The sequence below is a fragment of the Indicator indicator genome, chromosome 28 (assembly GCF_027791375.1).
Source record: "Indicator indicator isolate 239-I01 chromosome 28, UM_Iind_1.1, whole genome shotgun sequence".
NCBI lineage: Eukaryota > Metazoa > Chordata > Aves > Piciformes > Indicatoridae > Indicator > Indicator indicator.
In genome coordinates, this window is record NC_072037.1 from 9,094,029 (window position 1) to 9,110,822 (window position 16,794).

The following is a 16,794-nucleotide window of genomic DNA, read 5'->3' on the forward strand; positions in this document are numbered from 1 at the left end:
AAGCCTTCACAGACTGCAGAATGCATCTGACTTAATTAACTCAGACTCACAGAGGCAGGGCACGCTGGGTGGCAATTTCTGAGTTATAACAGCGACCTCTTACTAATTCCGACGCCTTTCTTAATGTCAGTATTTAAGGAAAAAGTAAAATTGTACTAAAATAATACGATACCATCACTCAGTTCACGTAGTTGAAAGGAGAAGGGGCTGGTTGACGTCCTCGGAATGACCTGTGCGAAGCACCCAATAGGGAACAGTAGATGGCAGCAAGAATCCGCAGAAGGAGCTCCCTGCCCACCCTGCCCCGGGGCTTTTCCAGCTCTACTGGCAAATACCCAAACCCGGAAAAATAAATGGAATGAGGGCCCATCTAAAATTAGATAGAAGGCCGCCTCCTTTTTCAGTAAAATGCCATCATACATCATACATTTGTACAGAAGTACACAGCTGAGATACTGCAGCTTTGGATGATAAAGGTCTTGACTGCCTTATTTTTTTACTTAAATAAACAGGTTCCTCTTCCTCTTTGCTGAAAAAAGGTAAACCAATGCAGTACCTTTTTGAATGCTCGATTCATATTCATTTTTAAAGCACTCATTATTGGCACCATCTTAGGTTTTTCTAGTGCCAAATTTCTTATGGGTGACAAGGGTTCACTATAGCTTATCCACCCTTGATTTCACAGAACCTCTTGCTCCCATTTATAAGCACATGCTTCCTTCCACCAAGCTTTCTAAGCAGTGTAACTTCCAGAAGACCCTAAGGTCTGGAATCCCATTAATTTTAATTTAATTACATCATGATATTTGCTACTCAGAGTTACCTTGCAAGCTGCCTCATGGTATTGGAGAACTGTACTGGGATGACAGCTTGAGCCTGTGTAAGAACATTTCCTCATCAGTTCTCATTTGGAGAGCTCAAAGGTTCTCACTTCCACTTACATGTTTCAGAGTAGCCCCTCCTGTGAAATTTACACAGCAGTTTTGGACACTACTGTATTTTCTTCTGCCTTTCTTACGAATGTTTTGCCTGGTAGGGAAATGGAAAGAGACATGATGAGTTTCAGAGAAGCTATCAATCAAATCACTTTATACCCATTATCAATTGAACTGCTCATGCTTAAGACATTTCAAGCAGGGTAGTAAAACTGCTGCTGGTGGGACCACTGTACCTGCTCAGTCAATAAAGACATGGCCTACAAAGATGTTTAGATTCACTATGCAAGAGTATGGGTAAATTCACACAAAATTAGAACAAAACATATTGAGGAGTTACTAAAATCAGGTCTCAGTCCTCATAAATGTATTAATAGCAGCTTATGTTCCTCATATCGCTTGGAGACTTCAAGAAACAGGTCTACATTTCAACATTCAGCACTCCACTCACACATATATTCTTCTCAGTCAATCATAGAATCATAGAATCAACCAGGTTGGATCATGCTGCTTCATCAAAAAGTTTGCTCCTCTTGGTACATAATGAAAAGCAAAATTCAGACTATCTCCAAGGAGGAGTCTAACCACAGAATAATACCAACATTGAAAGTAAGTCCCTGTGTATTCTACCAGTCTGATACCATTTTTCATTCATGGGCTGCAATACGTTTTACAAAGAAGCCAGCAATTGCACACTATCAGCACAGCAATTTAACATGGTAAATGAGTTTGCATGTGCCTCTTTACCTGCTCATTAATTACTAACCCCTCCTGCACTAATAAAAGAACAGCCATAAATCATCTCTAATCCTCCTAATCCAGCCTCACATGGAATTCAACCTTGGAACTTTATTCAGATATGGCAATCCTTAGGACACCTGGTATGTAATGACTGCACATGTAAGGATATGCTTCTACGCACACCTTGTTTCTGAGGGATGAACCTTGTAGAAAAGCAGCAGAGATCACAGCTTTGGTATCCTCAAAAAGGCTTGAGTGTCCTGCAACAGGTCAGGAAGCAAAGTGAAACTTTGCTGAAACTGTTGAGGAATTTCTGAACAGCAGGGCTTTTTCCTTCAGGATTCCTTATCCACTTTCTGGATAAGGAATTGGCTGGATGGCTGCACTCAGAGACTTGAGATCAATAGTTCAATGTCCCAGTGCAGACCAGTGACAAGTGGCATCCCTCAGGGGTCAGCACTGGGACCAGTGCTGCTTAACATCTTTGTCAGTGATATGGACAGTGGGATTGAGGCACCCTCAGCAAGTCTGTGGATGACATCAAGCTGGATGGTCTGGTTGACATGCTGGAGTGAAGGGATTTATCCAGAGGTACTTGGACAGACTTGTGAGGTGGGGCCATGCCATGTTGAAGCAAGGCCAAGTGAAAGGTCCAGAACCTGGGTCAGGGCAACCCCAAGCACAAATATAGGCTGGGCAAGGAGTGGTTCAAGAGCAGTCTTGAAAAGGAGGACTTGGGGGTCTCAGTTGATAAAAAACTCACCGTGTTCTGGCAATGGTTGCTGGCAGCAAAGAAGGCAGCTGTGTGCAGGGCTGCATCAAAAGAAGAGCGACCCAGCAGGACGAGGGAGCTGATTCTGCCCCTCTGCTCTGCTCTCTAAAGGGACTTTTTGCAAGGTCTTGTAGTGACAGGACAAGAGGGAACTGCTTTAAGCTTGAAGAGGGGAGATTTAGACTGGAGATTAGGAAGAAATTCTTTATAGCGAGGGTGGTAAGACACTGGAACGGGTTACCCAGGGAGGCTGTGGATGCCCTCTCCCTGGAGGTGTTCAAGGCCAGGTTGCATGAGGCTTTGAGCAACCTGGGCTAGTGGAAAGTGCCCCTGCTCATGGCAGGGGGGTTGGAACCAGATGATCTTTAGAGCCCCTTCCAGTCTAAACCAGTCCGCGAACCCCTGAGGGCGAGGGGAGCACGCGAGGGCCGCGGGCGTAACCCGGCCGCGCGGGGCGGAGCCTCGAGGGGCTGGGCTGGGCGGGGCGGGGCGGGGCGGGGCGGGGCGGGCGCGCGGGGCTGAGGGCCGCGGGCTGGTGGGCAGGCAGTAGCCAGGGCACGGCGGCAGCGACCATGGCGGATCACGAAGCGGGGATGCCGGCGAAGGACCGGCGGGCCCAAGGTAACCGCGGTACGGGAGACTGGGGGAGCGGAGGGGCCTTTCCTCAAGTGACAGCTGGGATGTGGCCCCTCAGGCGGTCGCTCCCCACCGGTTCCGAGCCCGGGGCGTTTCCCTGCCGCTCTCCGGTTTTCTCTTTCGGTTTTGATCATTCTTGTATTTAGTCGCTGAGGAAAGTTTGCGGATCCTTCACCAAAGTCAGTCCGTCGGAAGGAGCGGGATGCGGTTCTATCTTGCCGCCTCCCGCAGCCCCCAGCAGCACCGCGAGTCCCGCCCCCCCACACCCTTTACCCCCGGTGCGGCCCCAGCCAGCCCCTCGGCGGCGTCCCAGGCTAAGGGCGGCGAGAAGGGGAGTGGGAGGTGGCGTAGCCCCGCAGCCGCCTGTCCCTCTTCGTAGCTCGGGAAAACCGTGCTCGGGGACATGAGAACGGCGCTGGGAGCTGGCCCCGCTTGCGTAACTTGGGGTTTTTATGTGTGTTTTGTTTCCCTGTGCGGTAACTTGGGTCGCTAAGGGGAAAGCTACATCAGTAGTTACGAGCAGTCAACAGAAGTAATGCCGGAGGCACCGCATCAGTAAAGGAGAACAAAGCGAAGCTGGGGACTGGTTGTTTGCCCTACTGGTGCTTTTGAGCTTAGATAGGTGCGACTGGAGGAAGTGACCAATATCAGCAGTATTTCTTCGAATGGGACAAGGAAGTTGTAGTTAGTTTCACTCCTTGGTATCGTTTTGGCCTTTTTGGGAGGTGTGAGTGTAACCCGGATCAGCAAGCTTAGGAGGTGATGCCCTGAAACTGATATTCTGTCCCAGGGAGCTGGAGTGCTTTGCTCTGAACTGTGTTGTTCAGAAGCAGGCTGCAGAAAAGCCATGATTTATTTTAGGTTTTCATCATTTGCAACTTGAGAAGGCAATGTATTTATACGATCACTATATACAAAGGCTTTGGCTAGGTAATTGGAGTGGGAGTATAAATAACTGTAGATCTATTTGGGCCTCATGGCACATGCTAAATCTTATATCCTTGGAGAGGATCTCCATTTCATTCTGTGTTAGTCATTAATACTTTACAGTGCTCACTCCAGCATTAACCTTCTCTGGGACTTAGTGAGCCTTTCACTCTACATGCCCAGGAGGTTGTTTCTTCTGTACTTTCTTTGAGATGTGTTGATTTGGAGGCTAAACCTGGCTATGTATTTCATAATAAAGTATTTACAGAGTAAATGGCATTAGACATGATTTTTGGTTATTAGATCTAATAAATTTGGCTGTTTCCCATGTGAAATGCTTTCAGAGGCGTCTAAAAAGACATTGAGTTCTCCCTGAAAATAGTATTCCTGTTTATCCTTGATTGTTTGCTAATTAGCAAGCAGTTGAATAACTGTGGTAGAGTAACACCCTTTAGTCATTTTCAGACTGTCCAATTTGACCAAGTAGTGTGAAAGTGGAGATCTCCGGACTGCTTGCCTTATGCTCAGTCCAGTTGATCTCCCACATGCATTTTGGTTCAAATCTGGCAGGTTGTTGGCACAGCTAGGGAGGCATATCCCCTTCTCTCGTGGTACCAAGGAGTCTGACATGGTTTTGCACTTTGACAGTGATGTCCTTGTTCAGGTTGTGTAGGCTTTGCAGAAGAAAATAAATCGTAAGTGAAGTGCATGCCGCACCCCAAGCAGTAATGAGAGCTTTCCCTCCAGCACTGTTTATGAATTGTTAATAGTGTTTGAGGATTTAAATGATAATTTCTTGCTGAATTCCAGTCCATCCCTTAAAGGGATGGAAGGCTGATTCAATTAGATGTTTTTTTAATGTTCTTTCTCCATGTTTATTTCTTAAAGAGGTATGCAATCTGTTGGCGACTGTCCCCAAGTGAGACTACTCTAATTAAATTCCAGGTGTGAGGTGTTAATAGTGTGATACTAAATGAACAAGAATATCTCAAGAAGAGAGACTGAGAGATATAAGAGAGATTCTAAAGAGTTTGGTTCTTTAGGAAATCAATGGAGAGGGAACAAAGAGGAGTATCTGGAGTTACTGCATATGGCAGTCAGTGCCACAGAACATGTGTGAGCTGCTGAAGGAACAAGATGGGTGGAGGTCCATCTTGTAATGAAACAATAGATGTTTTTCTACAAGGGAAGGAAATAAACCAGGAAATGTCTTTCTTTTTAAATTGATACATACAGCTTTAAATACCAAAGGTCACACAAGAAGTTAAGCAGAAGTGCTAAAGAAGCAACTGTGCTGCAGTGAAGAAACCTTCAAGTTGCACAACAGCTCAAGAATTGTTTCATTTTTGATAGGTTGCCTTGATTTGCACACCAACAGTCTGATAGAATTCAAGGTGTGGGCTTAGCTCTCCTTTACCTTATATGAAAATTCTGATGGAATGGGTAAAGATGGTGGTGTTGAGCTTGTTCTGGCATGTGGGGCAACTTTTTCATGGCTAACAGAGTAACTGAAGTGGAGGTCATGTCTTAGTCATTAAATAATATTATTTCTTAATGTAAATTAGTCCTATGATTAATAACTGCCCTACAGTTCATTCTTACAGCTGTTATTCAATTGTCTTGCTTTCATGACTGTATCTTCTAGGCTTTGTCTCTGCAGGTCACAGCGCCTGTAAAATGATGGTCAGGCCTCAACAGCAATAACAGTGGACAAAATGCAGCATTTCCTGTGTGTTTTCAATGTCCTCAGAGTTGTTGGTGGCATCCCTTTTTCAAGCCATTACATTGTTTTTCTCGTTGCTTTTCCAGCAGCTGTGTACATTAAAGTATATTATTATTTAAATATAAATTCCCAGCAGTTAATGATCAGGCATCTGTGGGATGAGCAAGATTTTGTTTTGGTTTTGGTTTGGGAGCAGTAAATTGCTTTTCTCCTTTTTGAGTTTGTTCATACAAGAGTCAGAAATGTCACATGGGGGGGTCTGACTTAGAGAGAAGCAAACTCTGGTTTCTCCCAGGCAGAACTCTGCACTACAAAACCATTTTGCATTATTTCTTAATATTATATTCTCTTTAGCTAATCTTAAATGCTGCAGATGCAGCTAAGAAAAAACAAACTTCTCACTTTGCATCTAGATCACAAAATACAGTGGAAGTCTCTTTTAGGTAGTCCTGCAGTTGTTTTGTGGAGAGCTAGTGAAAATAATATCTTCTAGAGCTGTTCCTTGATGCTGCCTGCCCAAAGATAAGTTTTATCTGTGTTAAAAAGTGCACATATGTGATGGGTGAGGAGGGCTGGGAGGTGGTCTGCTGTAGCCAGCACTTAGTGTGGTGTAAAATCTTTTTTTCAGCCCATTGGGTAGGCAGGGTTGTACCTCATCTGCAAGAGCTGCATCTGAGGCTGCTTGTTCCACCTGTACCCCCCTCTGTCAGTGTCATTACAGTGCTGTGGAACTGGCTGCTGTTTAGAATCCAGTTATCAGTGAGCCTGGCTGAGAAACCTGGCAAGAATGGCCTGTTAATGAAGTTATCCAAGTCCCTTAAATGAGATGTTCAAAACTTGCAGTAAGGAAGTTCTTTCCATAAATGCCAAGGATGTTTCTTGGATTTCCTACAGCTCTTCACAGGACAGCATCTCTCTGGCTTTTTCCATTGTGAAATACACCACATGATGGGACAATTGGTGTTGCTAAATGAAGTGTGATCTCACTCAATCTTGGAATTTTACACCGGGTTGTGACTTCTGCCTTCACATTCAACAGGGAAATTAAACATGAATTATCCATGTCAAAATGTATAATTTTTTTGCCCACGCTGTAGCTCTGGTAAGAGCAGATAGCTGGTTGGTAGCAAAGACTTGATGGTAAACTGTTGAGCAGGGCTGAAGCAGGACCCTCAGCTCCTTTAAGTTACTATGTAAAAGAGAGGGAGCCTTTTTTTATCCCTGTCAGTGTAGATTGTGAATGCTTCTTACGGTTTTAGGTTGACTAATACCATGTTGGGAAATGAAAGGTAATGTTCCTGTCACTAATGAGTTTACAGATGTTGCTTCATAGTGACACGTGCAAGTAATGCATTTCCTTGACTTTCACAGGCAGCCTGGAAATTACTCATTTTATCTGCTATTTCTCTAGTAATAAACCTGGGAGTGGGGATACCTTTAGATAATTTTCCATAGATGAACTTTAAAGTGACACATGTAAATGACTCATCCTTGAGGGTTATTGCACTGGCATGTGACAGGGATACAAATTATAGATAAGATGGGCAATGGCTTCAGAAGCTTTGAGTAACTTCATAAAGCTCGAGACAAAAATGTGTGAGACAAAAATGGCCTTAGTTTCCACCACCTCTATATTCCATCTCACCTTGAAGGTGTAGTGCTGAGATGTACAGCCAGTGAAAAGAGACTGGAAATGTCAATATTGGTTCCCAGGGATTTTGCTGACTTCTGTGACTTCAGTCAAATATGGGTCTAAAAATGTAAAGCATATACTGTACTTGCTCTTCCTGGTGTCCAAGGCTAGTGGTACCTAATGACTGATCTGTCTCACTTCCCTCTACCCATTGCATATCCTCCCAATGCAGATCTCACTTGTGGGCACAATAAAATCCTTACTCATGTATCTGGAGTTGTTAAAATCAATGTGTCATTTTCAAAATCAAGATTTTGCTTTATAATAAAATGGGTTCTACTTAAAATAACTGTTGTGGTAGAGGCTTGGAGACTGACTTCTTGTAACTGGCCAGTTGTAGAAATTATGTTGTAGTTGTGTTTGGTGAACACAGACAATTTATTGTATAATTCCAGGTAGAACTAAACTAAAGCTTCTATGTTTTTTCTTTCAAAACAAGCTGCTGAGTGCAGTCCGTGAGATAAGAGGACTCAAGTCCTTCAAGTTTCTGGAGCACTGACCAAGTTAGGACAAGTTTTGTGTATTTGCATCACTGTAAGGGTTTTTACAGTTAGCAAAATTGGGAAGTGTGGCCCCAAAGCAACATCCTTTTACCTGTGAGAACTGTGTTTTTCTCAGCTTTCTGAGTACTTTTGGCAGTGGGTGCTTTTGGCTTTTTACAGGATGGAATGAGAAAGTTGAATCAGTAGCTCCACAGCAGGAAGATGGTGGTTGTGAGTGCTGGGTTTCACTCTAGGATATCCCCACTTGGCAGTGGGCTCCTGGCAGCCCATTAAGGAGGCTTAGCTGGCAGGATCAGAAACTTCCTGTAGCTTTCTGAATGCTTCCCAGCACGTCCACAGCTCATCATGGTGCATGGTTGTTTTTAGCTGTGTAGTATTTGAAACCACTACCTCTTGTTATTTGCTGATTCTGGAAATACCTTCACTTGATGTTGTTCTGTGACAGAGAACCATCAGGTTTGTTTTCTAAGCATGAAGAGTCTTTGGCCAAGAACTGCTTTATAGAGACTTTATTTCATGTCCAGCTAAATCTTGCACTGCATCTTAACCTACTTCCTAGATACAACAGTTCTGAGAACTGTGCTTTTCTTAGATCTGCACCTATGGCAGCTGGGACATAACCTAAATTCTCAATATCCTGGCACTGGAGTTGATAAGTTGTGGGGCCTTTGCATTTCACTCCTTAAGCACTTGTTGCTCTAACTTCCTCAGACAATAACAGAACAGGATTTCTGCTGCTGCAAATTGATCATTCTACTAGAGAAAACTGGAGAAGAAGGAGGTGCCTGAGAGACTGTACTTGAATGTTACCATACTTGATTCTGTACAAATGGTACTTGAACTGCATCCTGCCCTCAGCTGGGGCATCTTCTGGAGACTAGTGAAAATGAAAGCAGAATTTGGCTTTTAATTTGACTTCTCTTCTAAATCTGATGAGTTTGGCCAGATAAGTGGTGTTAACAGTGGCTTATTTCAAGGAATAATCAACCTACGTAGTAGGCATTTGCTTTAACAGGCACTTGTGGCTTTGAAAACCTGAAGATGTCTGCTCTTTTCTTGCAGATAATGTTGATTCTGGCCTTGGTTTTTGTGGATGGATCCTGGTGATCACTTCTCTGTTTTTCACTATTATTACGTTTCCTGTATCAATTTGGATGTGCATAAAGGTAAAATCATTCACTGCTAATTTGGCTTAAAACTTTAAGCACTGCAGGTGTTTTCTAGTGGTTATTGTTCTCTATTTATTCTAATCTAACTGTTCTTTCTTGAACTCTAGCACTTACAGGATTTGGTCAAAATGATATTTATGTTGTCATCTTTACTACATCCACCCAGATGTTATTAGTATATAAGCTAGTTTGGAAGATCAGAATAATTGCAAGAATGCTAATTATACTTGGAGGACCGAGGATTTAATGTTTATGTTCTTTTTAAGGAGATCTCTCCCTTTATATGTATGTGTGTAAATACAAATTCTGTGTATGTAAATATCTAAGTGCATACATCTGGGTGGCTGTATCTGACAGATTTCTAGAGACTGTGTTATCTGTGATCACTTTGAGCTTGATGTTTTCAGTTTCTAGACCAGAGGAAACAACTCCTGCTTTGTTTTGGCTAACAGACTCCATCAGAATTAGAGCTGGAAAAATCTCTGCTGGGTCTCATCTACTGCACTTTATTTTGTTGTTGCTGGGATAATTCCCAATGGCTGCTTCTAGTGTTGGTCCTGCCAGATGTTGTGCAGTTGCTTCTGCTGTGGATAGATGGTGCCACAGACTGGAGAATGTTTCTTGTGCAGTATTGCCCTGATTGTTCCTTGTGCTGTTTGCTTTTTGACCATGAAGTTTAGGCTAAAGTTCTCAATAGCAGCCAGTATAGAAATAAAATGCAGTGTATGTTAAATCAGACTGTCTTAGACTTGTGTATGCATAGTTTGGAATCCATCACCTGGCTCTGGAAACCCTTGCCTGACATCCAGCTGTTTGTTGCAGATTATAAAGGAATATGAGCGAGCCATCATCTTCAGACTAGGGCGCATCTTAAAAGGAGGAGCAAAGGGACCAGGTATGTTCTGGAGAGCACTCTTAATAGTTGTTATGATGAAGCCATCAGCAGAATAATGGCTGTCTAGAGACATTGCATCAGACTGGCAAATGGATTGCTCAAGAAGTTTGTAACTTCCAGTAAGAAGAAGGCTCTCTACAACTATCTAAAAGGAAGCTGTAGAGAGGTGGAGGTCGCTCTGTTCAACCAAGCAAAAAGTGATGGGAAAAGAGGAAATGGCCTCAAGTTGTGCCAAGGGAAGGTTAGATTGATTAGGAATAATTTTTTTACTGAAAGGATTCTCAGGCATTGGGACAGGCTGCCCAGGGAGGTGGTGAATTCCCCATCCCTGGAGGTATTTGAGAGTCCAGTAAACATAATACTTATGTCTATAGGGTTTAGTCAAGGACTTAAGTGTTAGGCTAATGATTGGACTTGATCATGTTAAAGGTCTTTTCCAATCTAAGCAATTCTGTGATATCTTTAAATGGAGAAGACAGTAAAGAAATTATCTGTGAGCTTTACCCATGTCCCCTGAGTTAGTGCCTGAGCTTCAGATAGGGTCAGCAGCACAGAATGTGGAGGAAGGAGCAATGGCATCAAATGTGCCATTTTGAAGAAGTTCAGTATGCCAGTTAACACCCAGATGGTCTGAAAGCCTTGATGTTCTACAGGAGAAATAGAAGCAATTAAAGTATTTGATAGCTTTGAAAAGTTTCCTGTGCATGTTAGAAATTTTGATGAGATCCAAATAAATGCTATTATCAGCTGTTACCCCTGCTGCTCAGAGTGACAGGAAGGGGAAATGGCTTCTTCCTTCATTTTCATCCAGATTTACAATACTTACCACGTTGCTTTAGAGTTGAAGAATTACAGTAATCCACCAGAACAAAAGGAGGTTGATCATTTCTGCTGGCCAGAATTAGGTCCCAGAAGTAACTGTAGGGTACAAATCTGTAGAAGTAGCTGTTAACAGTTCTGGGCTGTTGGTTGTTTGTTTTTTTGGTGGGTTTTTTTTGTTTGTTTGGGTTTTTTTTTTTTTCCTTCCCCAGATATTAAAGATTTCTAAACAAGTTAGACCTGAATTAATTGAAGTTTCTCAGTGTACACTTTCAAAAATCTTCTTGCCTTGAAAGTCACAAACATGCTGCTGAGCTTGTTACAAATAGGGCTGTGCAGCCACAGTGGTTGGATTTAAACTCATTTCAGTAGCAAGTTCAGTCTGTGGTTGTGACCCATTATCACATCCTGGATGCGGTTTTCTTTTATGGATTTCTTTTTTTATTTTCTTGTTTTATTTTCTCTTTTTTTACAGGTTTGTTTTTTGTCCTGCCCTGCACAGACAGCTTCATCAAAGTTGATATGAGGACAATCTCCTTTGATATTCCTCCCCAAGAAGTGAGTTTGTATTTGCCTTTACCTGCTAAAGTGTCGGCAGAATTTTTTTGCACTTTGTTTTCCTTCCCCCATCTCAGTATTGGGTAGCATGGAGTTTAAATGTAGATTTCTTGTGCAGGTTCAATGCATTGTGAAGAACACAGCCAGCCTCTGGTAGCAGCATTCAACAAAAGAAGATTTCTGAAAGAAAACAAATGATGCTGTTCTCTAAGGGCCAAATAAAATAACTTAATACTGCCTAAGAGCTAGAATAGGAGGGGGTTGGAATGGAGACTGCTGGGCTTCATGTAATTCTTCTTCTTCTCTAATTGTTTCTGGGACATCTGGAAGATTTCCAGAAGCAGCAGTGATCTTTCCTAACCAATTTATCTAGATATATAAATGATATATAAAATAATGGGATTAGATTCTTACATACATCAAATGCTATTAATAGGAACTCAGGGTCACGGTCCACTCCCCTATGTGGGAAAATTGTGTCCACATTGCTCCTGTGTCCTGCAGTGCACAGGAGCATTATGAAGGTATTCCACCCCTAATGCCACCTGATGCCTTTCAGTGTGTAGGTCCTAAAGAACAACAGCAAGGAAAGACTTCTATTTCTGGTGTGTTTTTCCTTGGGCATGTTAATTTTTCAGCTGAATCTCTCTGCAGCATTAAGCTGATGGCAACTCAGTGGATAACAAAAGAATAAAAAACAACTACCCCTGTAAAAATAAGTCAGTGAAAAATTGTATGTCAGCGATAACAATATCCCTCATGTATCTGCTGTGTTGTGCAAGACAAAGATGCTCTCTGCAGCCTGCCTGGTGCATCTGTTTCCTGTCATATCTGCTAGCCACTTTATTGCTCATCATTAGTTGTAGATTTAGACAAATGGCAACTGCCATGCTACATTCTAAAGGGTAATTGGTAGAAACCTAATCACTGGCAGGCAAAATGTTCTTGCAGCTGCTGATGGGCCATTAGTGAGTGAAGCCATCAGTTCTACAGCTTTTCTTTTGGCTTGATTACATTGTAGTTATGGATTGAGGTTGGTTTGTCCTCAGCAGATCAAAGCAGAAATTTTCAGTTGTACAACATGATTTCTGTGCATGCTTCTTGTTCTTTGTGTGTCTTCTGCTATTGTGAAAAGCCTGCTGAAATGGGTAGTTTGAGGAAGGACAGAGCAGGTAGGTCTTGACATTAAGTAACTCACTTCCTTCTTGTCAGATAACGCAACAGTGATTGTCTAACGTGGAATTGGGACACCCCTTCTTGTGGCCATGGGGCATATTTTAATCTCTTTTCAACTTTAAAATATACTGAATATTAATGTTTGTGTAGTGTACCCTCTTCTAAATCTTCAAGAATGTCTTTATCTTTACAAGTACATGTTTTGCTTAACAAGCAAGTGTTAAATTCAGTAAATCGCTTGCATCTTGCTCTGAGGATGTTCACAAATTGGATTTCCTCTGCAACCTGTCTAGAATTCACCACATACTCATTTAGTAGCACTAGGTGGCATTTCAATCAAGTTCCTCCAAGAAGCACAATGAACTGCTACATAGTAACAGAGATATTGCTAATTAAATGGTGAAGTAAGGCTGACACTCATGCAGCTGAAATACATCAGGCTGTTGGGACAGGCAAAACCATTTTTCTAAGTAGCTAGACATACCTCAGTGAAAGCTTCTCCAGAAAAGGGAAGGTCTGTTTCTCTAGGCTTCACTCTATACTGACATCCTTCTTTACAAAGCTTCTGCATCTCTATAAAGTCACTTCCACACCACTGCTGTGCCTCTAGCGTTGGCCATTTCTATGATCTGGAAGAAACTGCCTTCAGCTCCAGTCATACCTGCAATATGGGAGGGTCTCACTGGGGATGTTTCCTGGCTGAAATACGCTGCCTCTTCCCTTGCCTGCTTTAGAAACAGGTTGCCTGGTTTAGCTCTTTTCTGAACTGCCACACCTGGAAAAGCCAGGGGTTTATCGAGTAAAACAAACATAGAATTACCATTCAATGTAATAAATACATGTTTAATGATTCTGTGCTTTCCCCATTGCTTTGCAGATCCTGACCAAGGACTCTGTGACCGTTAATGTAGATGGAGTGGTTTATTACCGCGTTCAGAACGCCACCCTTGCTGTAGCAAACATCACAAATGCTGACTCGGCCACACGCCTTCTTGCACAGACCACTTTGAGGAATGTCCTGGGGACCAAAAACCTTTCTCAGATTCTTTCTGATCGTGAAGAGATTGCACACAGCATGCAGGTATGAGCAGCTTTACCTAAACAGTCCATCAAACAATCCATTAAGCAGCAATCCCATGGCTAATTTACAGGTCAGAATTAATTTTGCCTTCTCAGTGATAAGCCAAGGTGTGATACGGAGCTTTAGGCAGAACTCAGTCAACAGCTCTTGGGATGGCATTCTGTGTAATAAAAGTAATGGACCAGTGGGAATGAGGGATTTGGGACAGGAGGCCTTCCCTGGATCATTATGTCAGTACTCTGCTGTTGAAGGGAATCATGACACAGAATTCCTTCAATATATTAATCAAGCCCTGGGGGGAGTTGTAATTATAAACCCATAACTGTTGTATAATTATCAAATACTTACTAAGATAACTGATTTGGTTTATTGGTCATTCTTCAACGTGGACATTTGTTTGCAGCCAGGTTAACTTAACAGGCTTAACTTAATTGTCCTGCCTTATGTAGGCCACACTTGATGAGGCAACAGATCACTGGGGCATTAAGGTGGAACGTGTGGAGATCAAGGATGTGAAATTACCTGTCCAGCTGCAGAGAGCAATGGCTGCAGAGGCAGAAGCTGCCCGGGAGGCAAGAGCTAAGGTAAGAACATCAACGTGTGGGGTTTGGATTTATTTATTCGCATTTTTTTCTTCGTGAATTACATGGTGAAGATGAAGATTCTCAGACTGTGTTGTAGCAAATAAGAGGGCAGGGGGGTTGCAGGTTTGTGCCTTGTTGCTTGCTCTGTTTCCTCATGACATTAGCTGGACCCTGCAGTGAATTAAACGCCAGTGTTCCAGACTTTTCCTGACTGGCCTTGATTTTAGGCAAATCCTTTTTTTTGCCTGTTTAGCTCATATGAGAAACAAACCAGCTGTGAAAGATACCAGCTGTGATACTTGGTTTTATCACCCTGGACCAGTAAGAAGCATACCATTCACCTGCGACGTCCATGTAGGGACAAAATATTACAGCTTTTAAGTAAAAAGTGTTTTCAGATAGATATGGGGAGTGCCTTCTGGTTTTGGGAGGCAGTGCTGAAAGAAGCACAGAAGAAGGTTTTGAAAACAGAACAAATGCTCTCACTGCATTTCCAAGACATGGTGCCAGCTTTTGTGATCTGACATCTTGATGCTGAATTGGAGAGCAGACACACAGGGCCTTGAGAGTAGACAGAAGCAGCTTATGTCTGAGCAGGAGAAAAGGCAGAACTGGTGAAGAATGCAGTATGGAGAAGTCACTTGATCAAAGGGATGAGCAGTGTCTGGTTTATGACTTAAGGCTGAAGTCATCCCACAGCTTCCTCGTTTATTACTCTGCCAGAATGAATTCAATTTTCTTCATTTTGCTTCCCCAGGTAATTGCAGCTGAAGGTGAAATGAATGCTTCCAGGGCCCTGAAAGAGGCATCCATGGTTATTACAGAGTCCCCTGCTGCTCTTCAGCTTCGTTACTTGCAGACCTTGACTACCATTGCTGCAGAGAAGAACTCCACCATCGTCTTCCCATTGCCCATCAATATGCTGCAGGGATTCACAGGCATCAGTCGCTAGGCTGGGTTGGGGCAGAGAGATTGGGGTGGGGTCTTTTTTGCTCCAGTGAACATCTGCAACACTGAGTTACCTGTGTGTGAGAGCTTCTAGCCCTGTTACCAGTTATACTAAGTGTGTTATAAAACTTCTGTAATGTTTGTGAGTATGGACGATCAAAATCTTTGAAATTGAAAACCTCTCGAAACGAGGACAAGCAGATTGTGATCTTAATTAAGGATGTATCTATGCTGTCCTGGAGGGGACAGCTTTAATTAATAGCCTCCCATTTTCAAATAGTATATAAAAGCATTTGTGGTGGAGATGAGATGATCCAATACTTGCAAAGACAAGTATTCCTTTTAGCAAATGGGTCTGCAGTAGTCCTGCAGGGGAGGTGAAACAGCCCAAACTGTATTTTCTGCTGTCATGGGGATTGGAGCTCTAGCTTAGAGGAGGAAAATCAGGATCATGCCCTTATCTAAGAACAGTCCCCCATTCATGGTGTTAGTGGAACTTTCCATCGCTGTTCTCCCACAGAAATGACATCAATGTGCTGTGGTTCTGGATACAATAACTTGTGTTCACTGAGGGGCTGGGCTGGTGCTGTGCCTGTATGGATTTATGCTTCAAGGCAGTGGGAAGCTGCTGGGCCTGCCTTTATCTGTCTCTCTTAAAAACGATTTTTAAAAGCCAAAGCAGTGACTCATGCATTCTATGCAGGTCTAAAAAAACTGCTTCTCTAGGAAGTAAGATCTCTGTAATTAGCAGGTGCTGGTGATGTTTAACAGGTGCTGTACTGTTTATAGTTCTATTGTAACAAGTTAGTGATTTACCTGCTGATGCTGCTTCTGGGCAGAGTTGTAGTAGCTGTTGTGATACTAAGAGCTTATACTCAGTACCAAAAGCATGTAATCTTGTGTTCATGTACCCTTGAGCTGTGAGTCTGTTATACTGCATTTGTATTTTGGACCTGTTCAGAAGATGTAATTACAGATTAAAAAGATAAATTGAGAGTCTGACAGGGGGGAGGCTCTTTAGGCTTCCACCATCACTGAGTTTGGCACCTAGTCTTAAAAACAAAAAGCTGTGACCACTGATAAAAGTGCCCCAGCATAAAATTCCTGCCTTGTGTTTTATCACTGTTCTGCTGCCATCAGTTCTGTACTTACAGGTATTTTAGCAAGGACAAGGATTGTTTACCTGTGCCTTGATACTCTGTGCCTTTTTCACTGTTAGGAAAGATACCCAGGTGCTGTTGGGGTTTGAGCTAACTGCAGCTGTTTCTCTTCTGCATGCTTGCTATGAACTTTTTCCCTCCTCTACATCATCAAAGCAATGCACCTCTCTGTGTGTTTGGCAGTTGGTCAGTCAGTGTAAGCTGAACTTCCATTTCTGCTGGGAGAGAGGGGAGACACATGGTTAACAAAGCTGCAGTCATGAGCTTTGCTGTGCTCAGGCTTGCAGTGGCAAACAGTAACTGCACAGCTCGAGGTTAATCCTTGGGGAAGGTGAATCTGTAACTCCCACTGCTGCTGCTGTAGATGGCTACTCCTGGGAATTCTTGTTGACACCAGAACATCCAGAACATGCTTTTGCTCTCATCCTGAATAAAAAACACATGCTGTTTAGTACTGAGTGACTTTCTGAAAGT

General features: G+C 42.8%; 1 protein-coding gene across 1 annotated transcript; it reads left to right on the top strand.

The window, feature by feature from the left end:
• The first annotated feature begins 3,020 nt into the window (after positions 1 to 3,020).
• STOM (stomatin) lies at positions 3,021 to 16,753 on the top strand. The gene is made up of 7 exons (XM_054393275.1): positions 3,021 to 3,069; positions 8,993 to 9,096; positions 9,922 to 9,994; positions 11,289 to 11,371; positions 13,425 to 13,628; positions 14,078 to 14,212; positions 14,970 to 16,753. Exons 1-7 carry the CDS (start codon positions 3,021 to 3,023, stop codon positions 15,162 to 15,164), a joined length of 843 nt encoding a protein of 280 aa, XP_054249250.1. The 3' UTR covers positions 15,165 to 16,753.
• Positions 16,754 to 16,794: the final 41 nt, after the last annotated feature.

What these genes read in the sequence shown, in the direction of transcription:
- STOM (XM_054393275.1), top strand. Translation starts at nt 3,021, where the DNA reads ATGGCGGATCACGAAGCGGGGATGCCGGCGAAGGACCGGCGGGCCCAA. An exon ending in GAAGGACCGGCGGGCCCAAG is followed by an intron (nt 3,070 to 8,992) that starts GTAACCGCGGTA and finishes CTTTTCTTGCAG; the next exon opens with ATAATGTTGATTCTGGCCTT. An exon ending in AGGAGGAGCAAAGGGACCAG is followed by an intron (nt 9,995 to 11,288) that starts GTATGTTCTGGA and finishes CTTTTTTTACAG; the next exon opens with GTTTGTTTTTTGTCCTGCCC.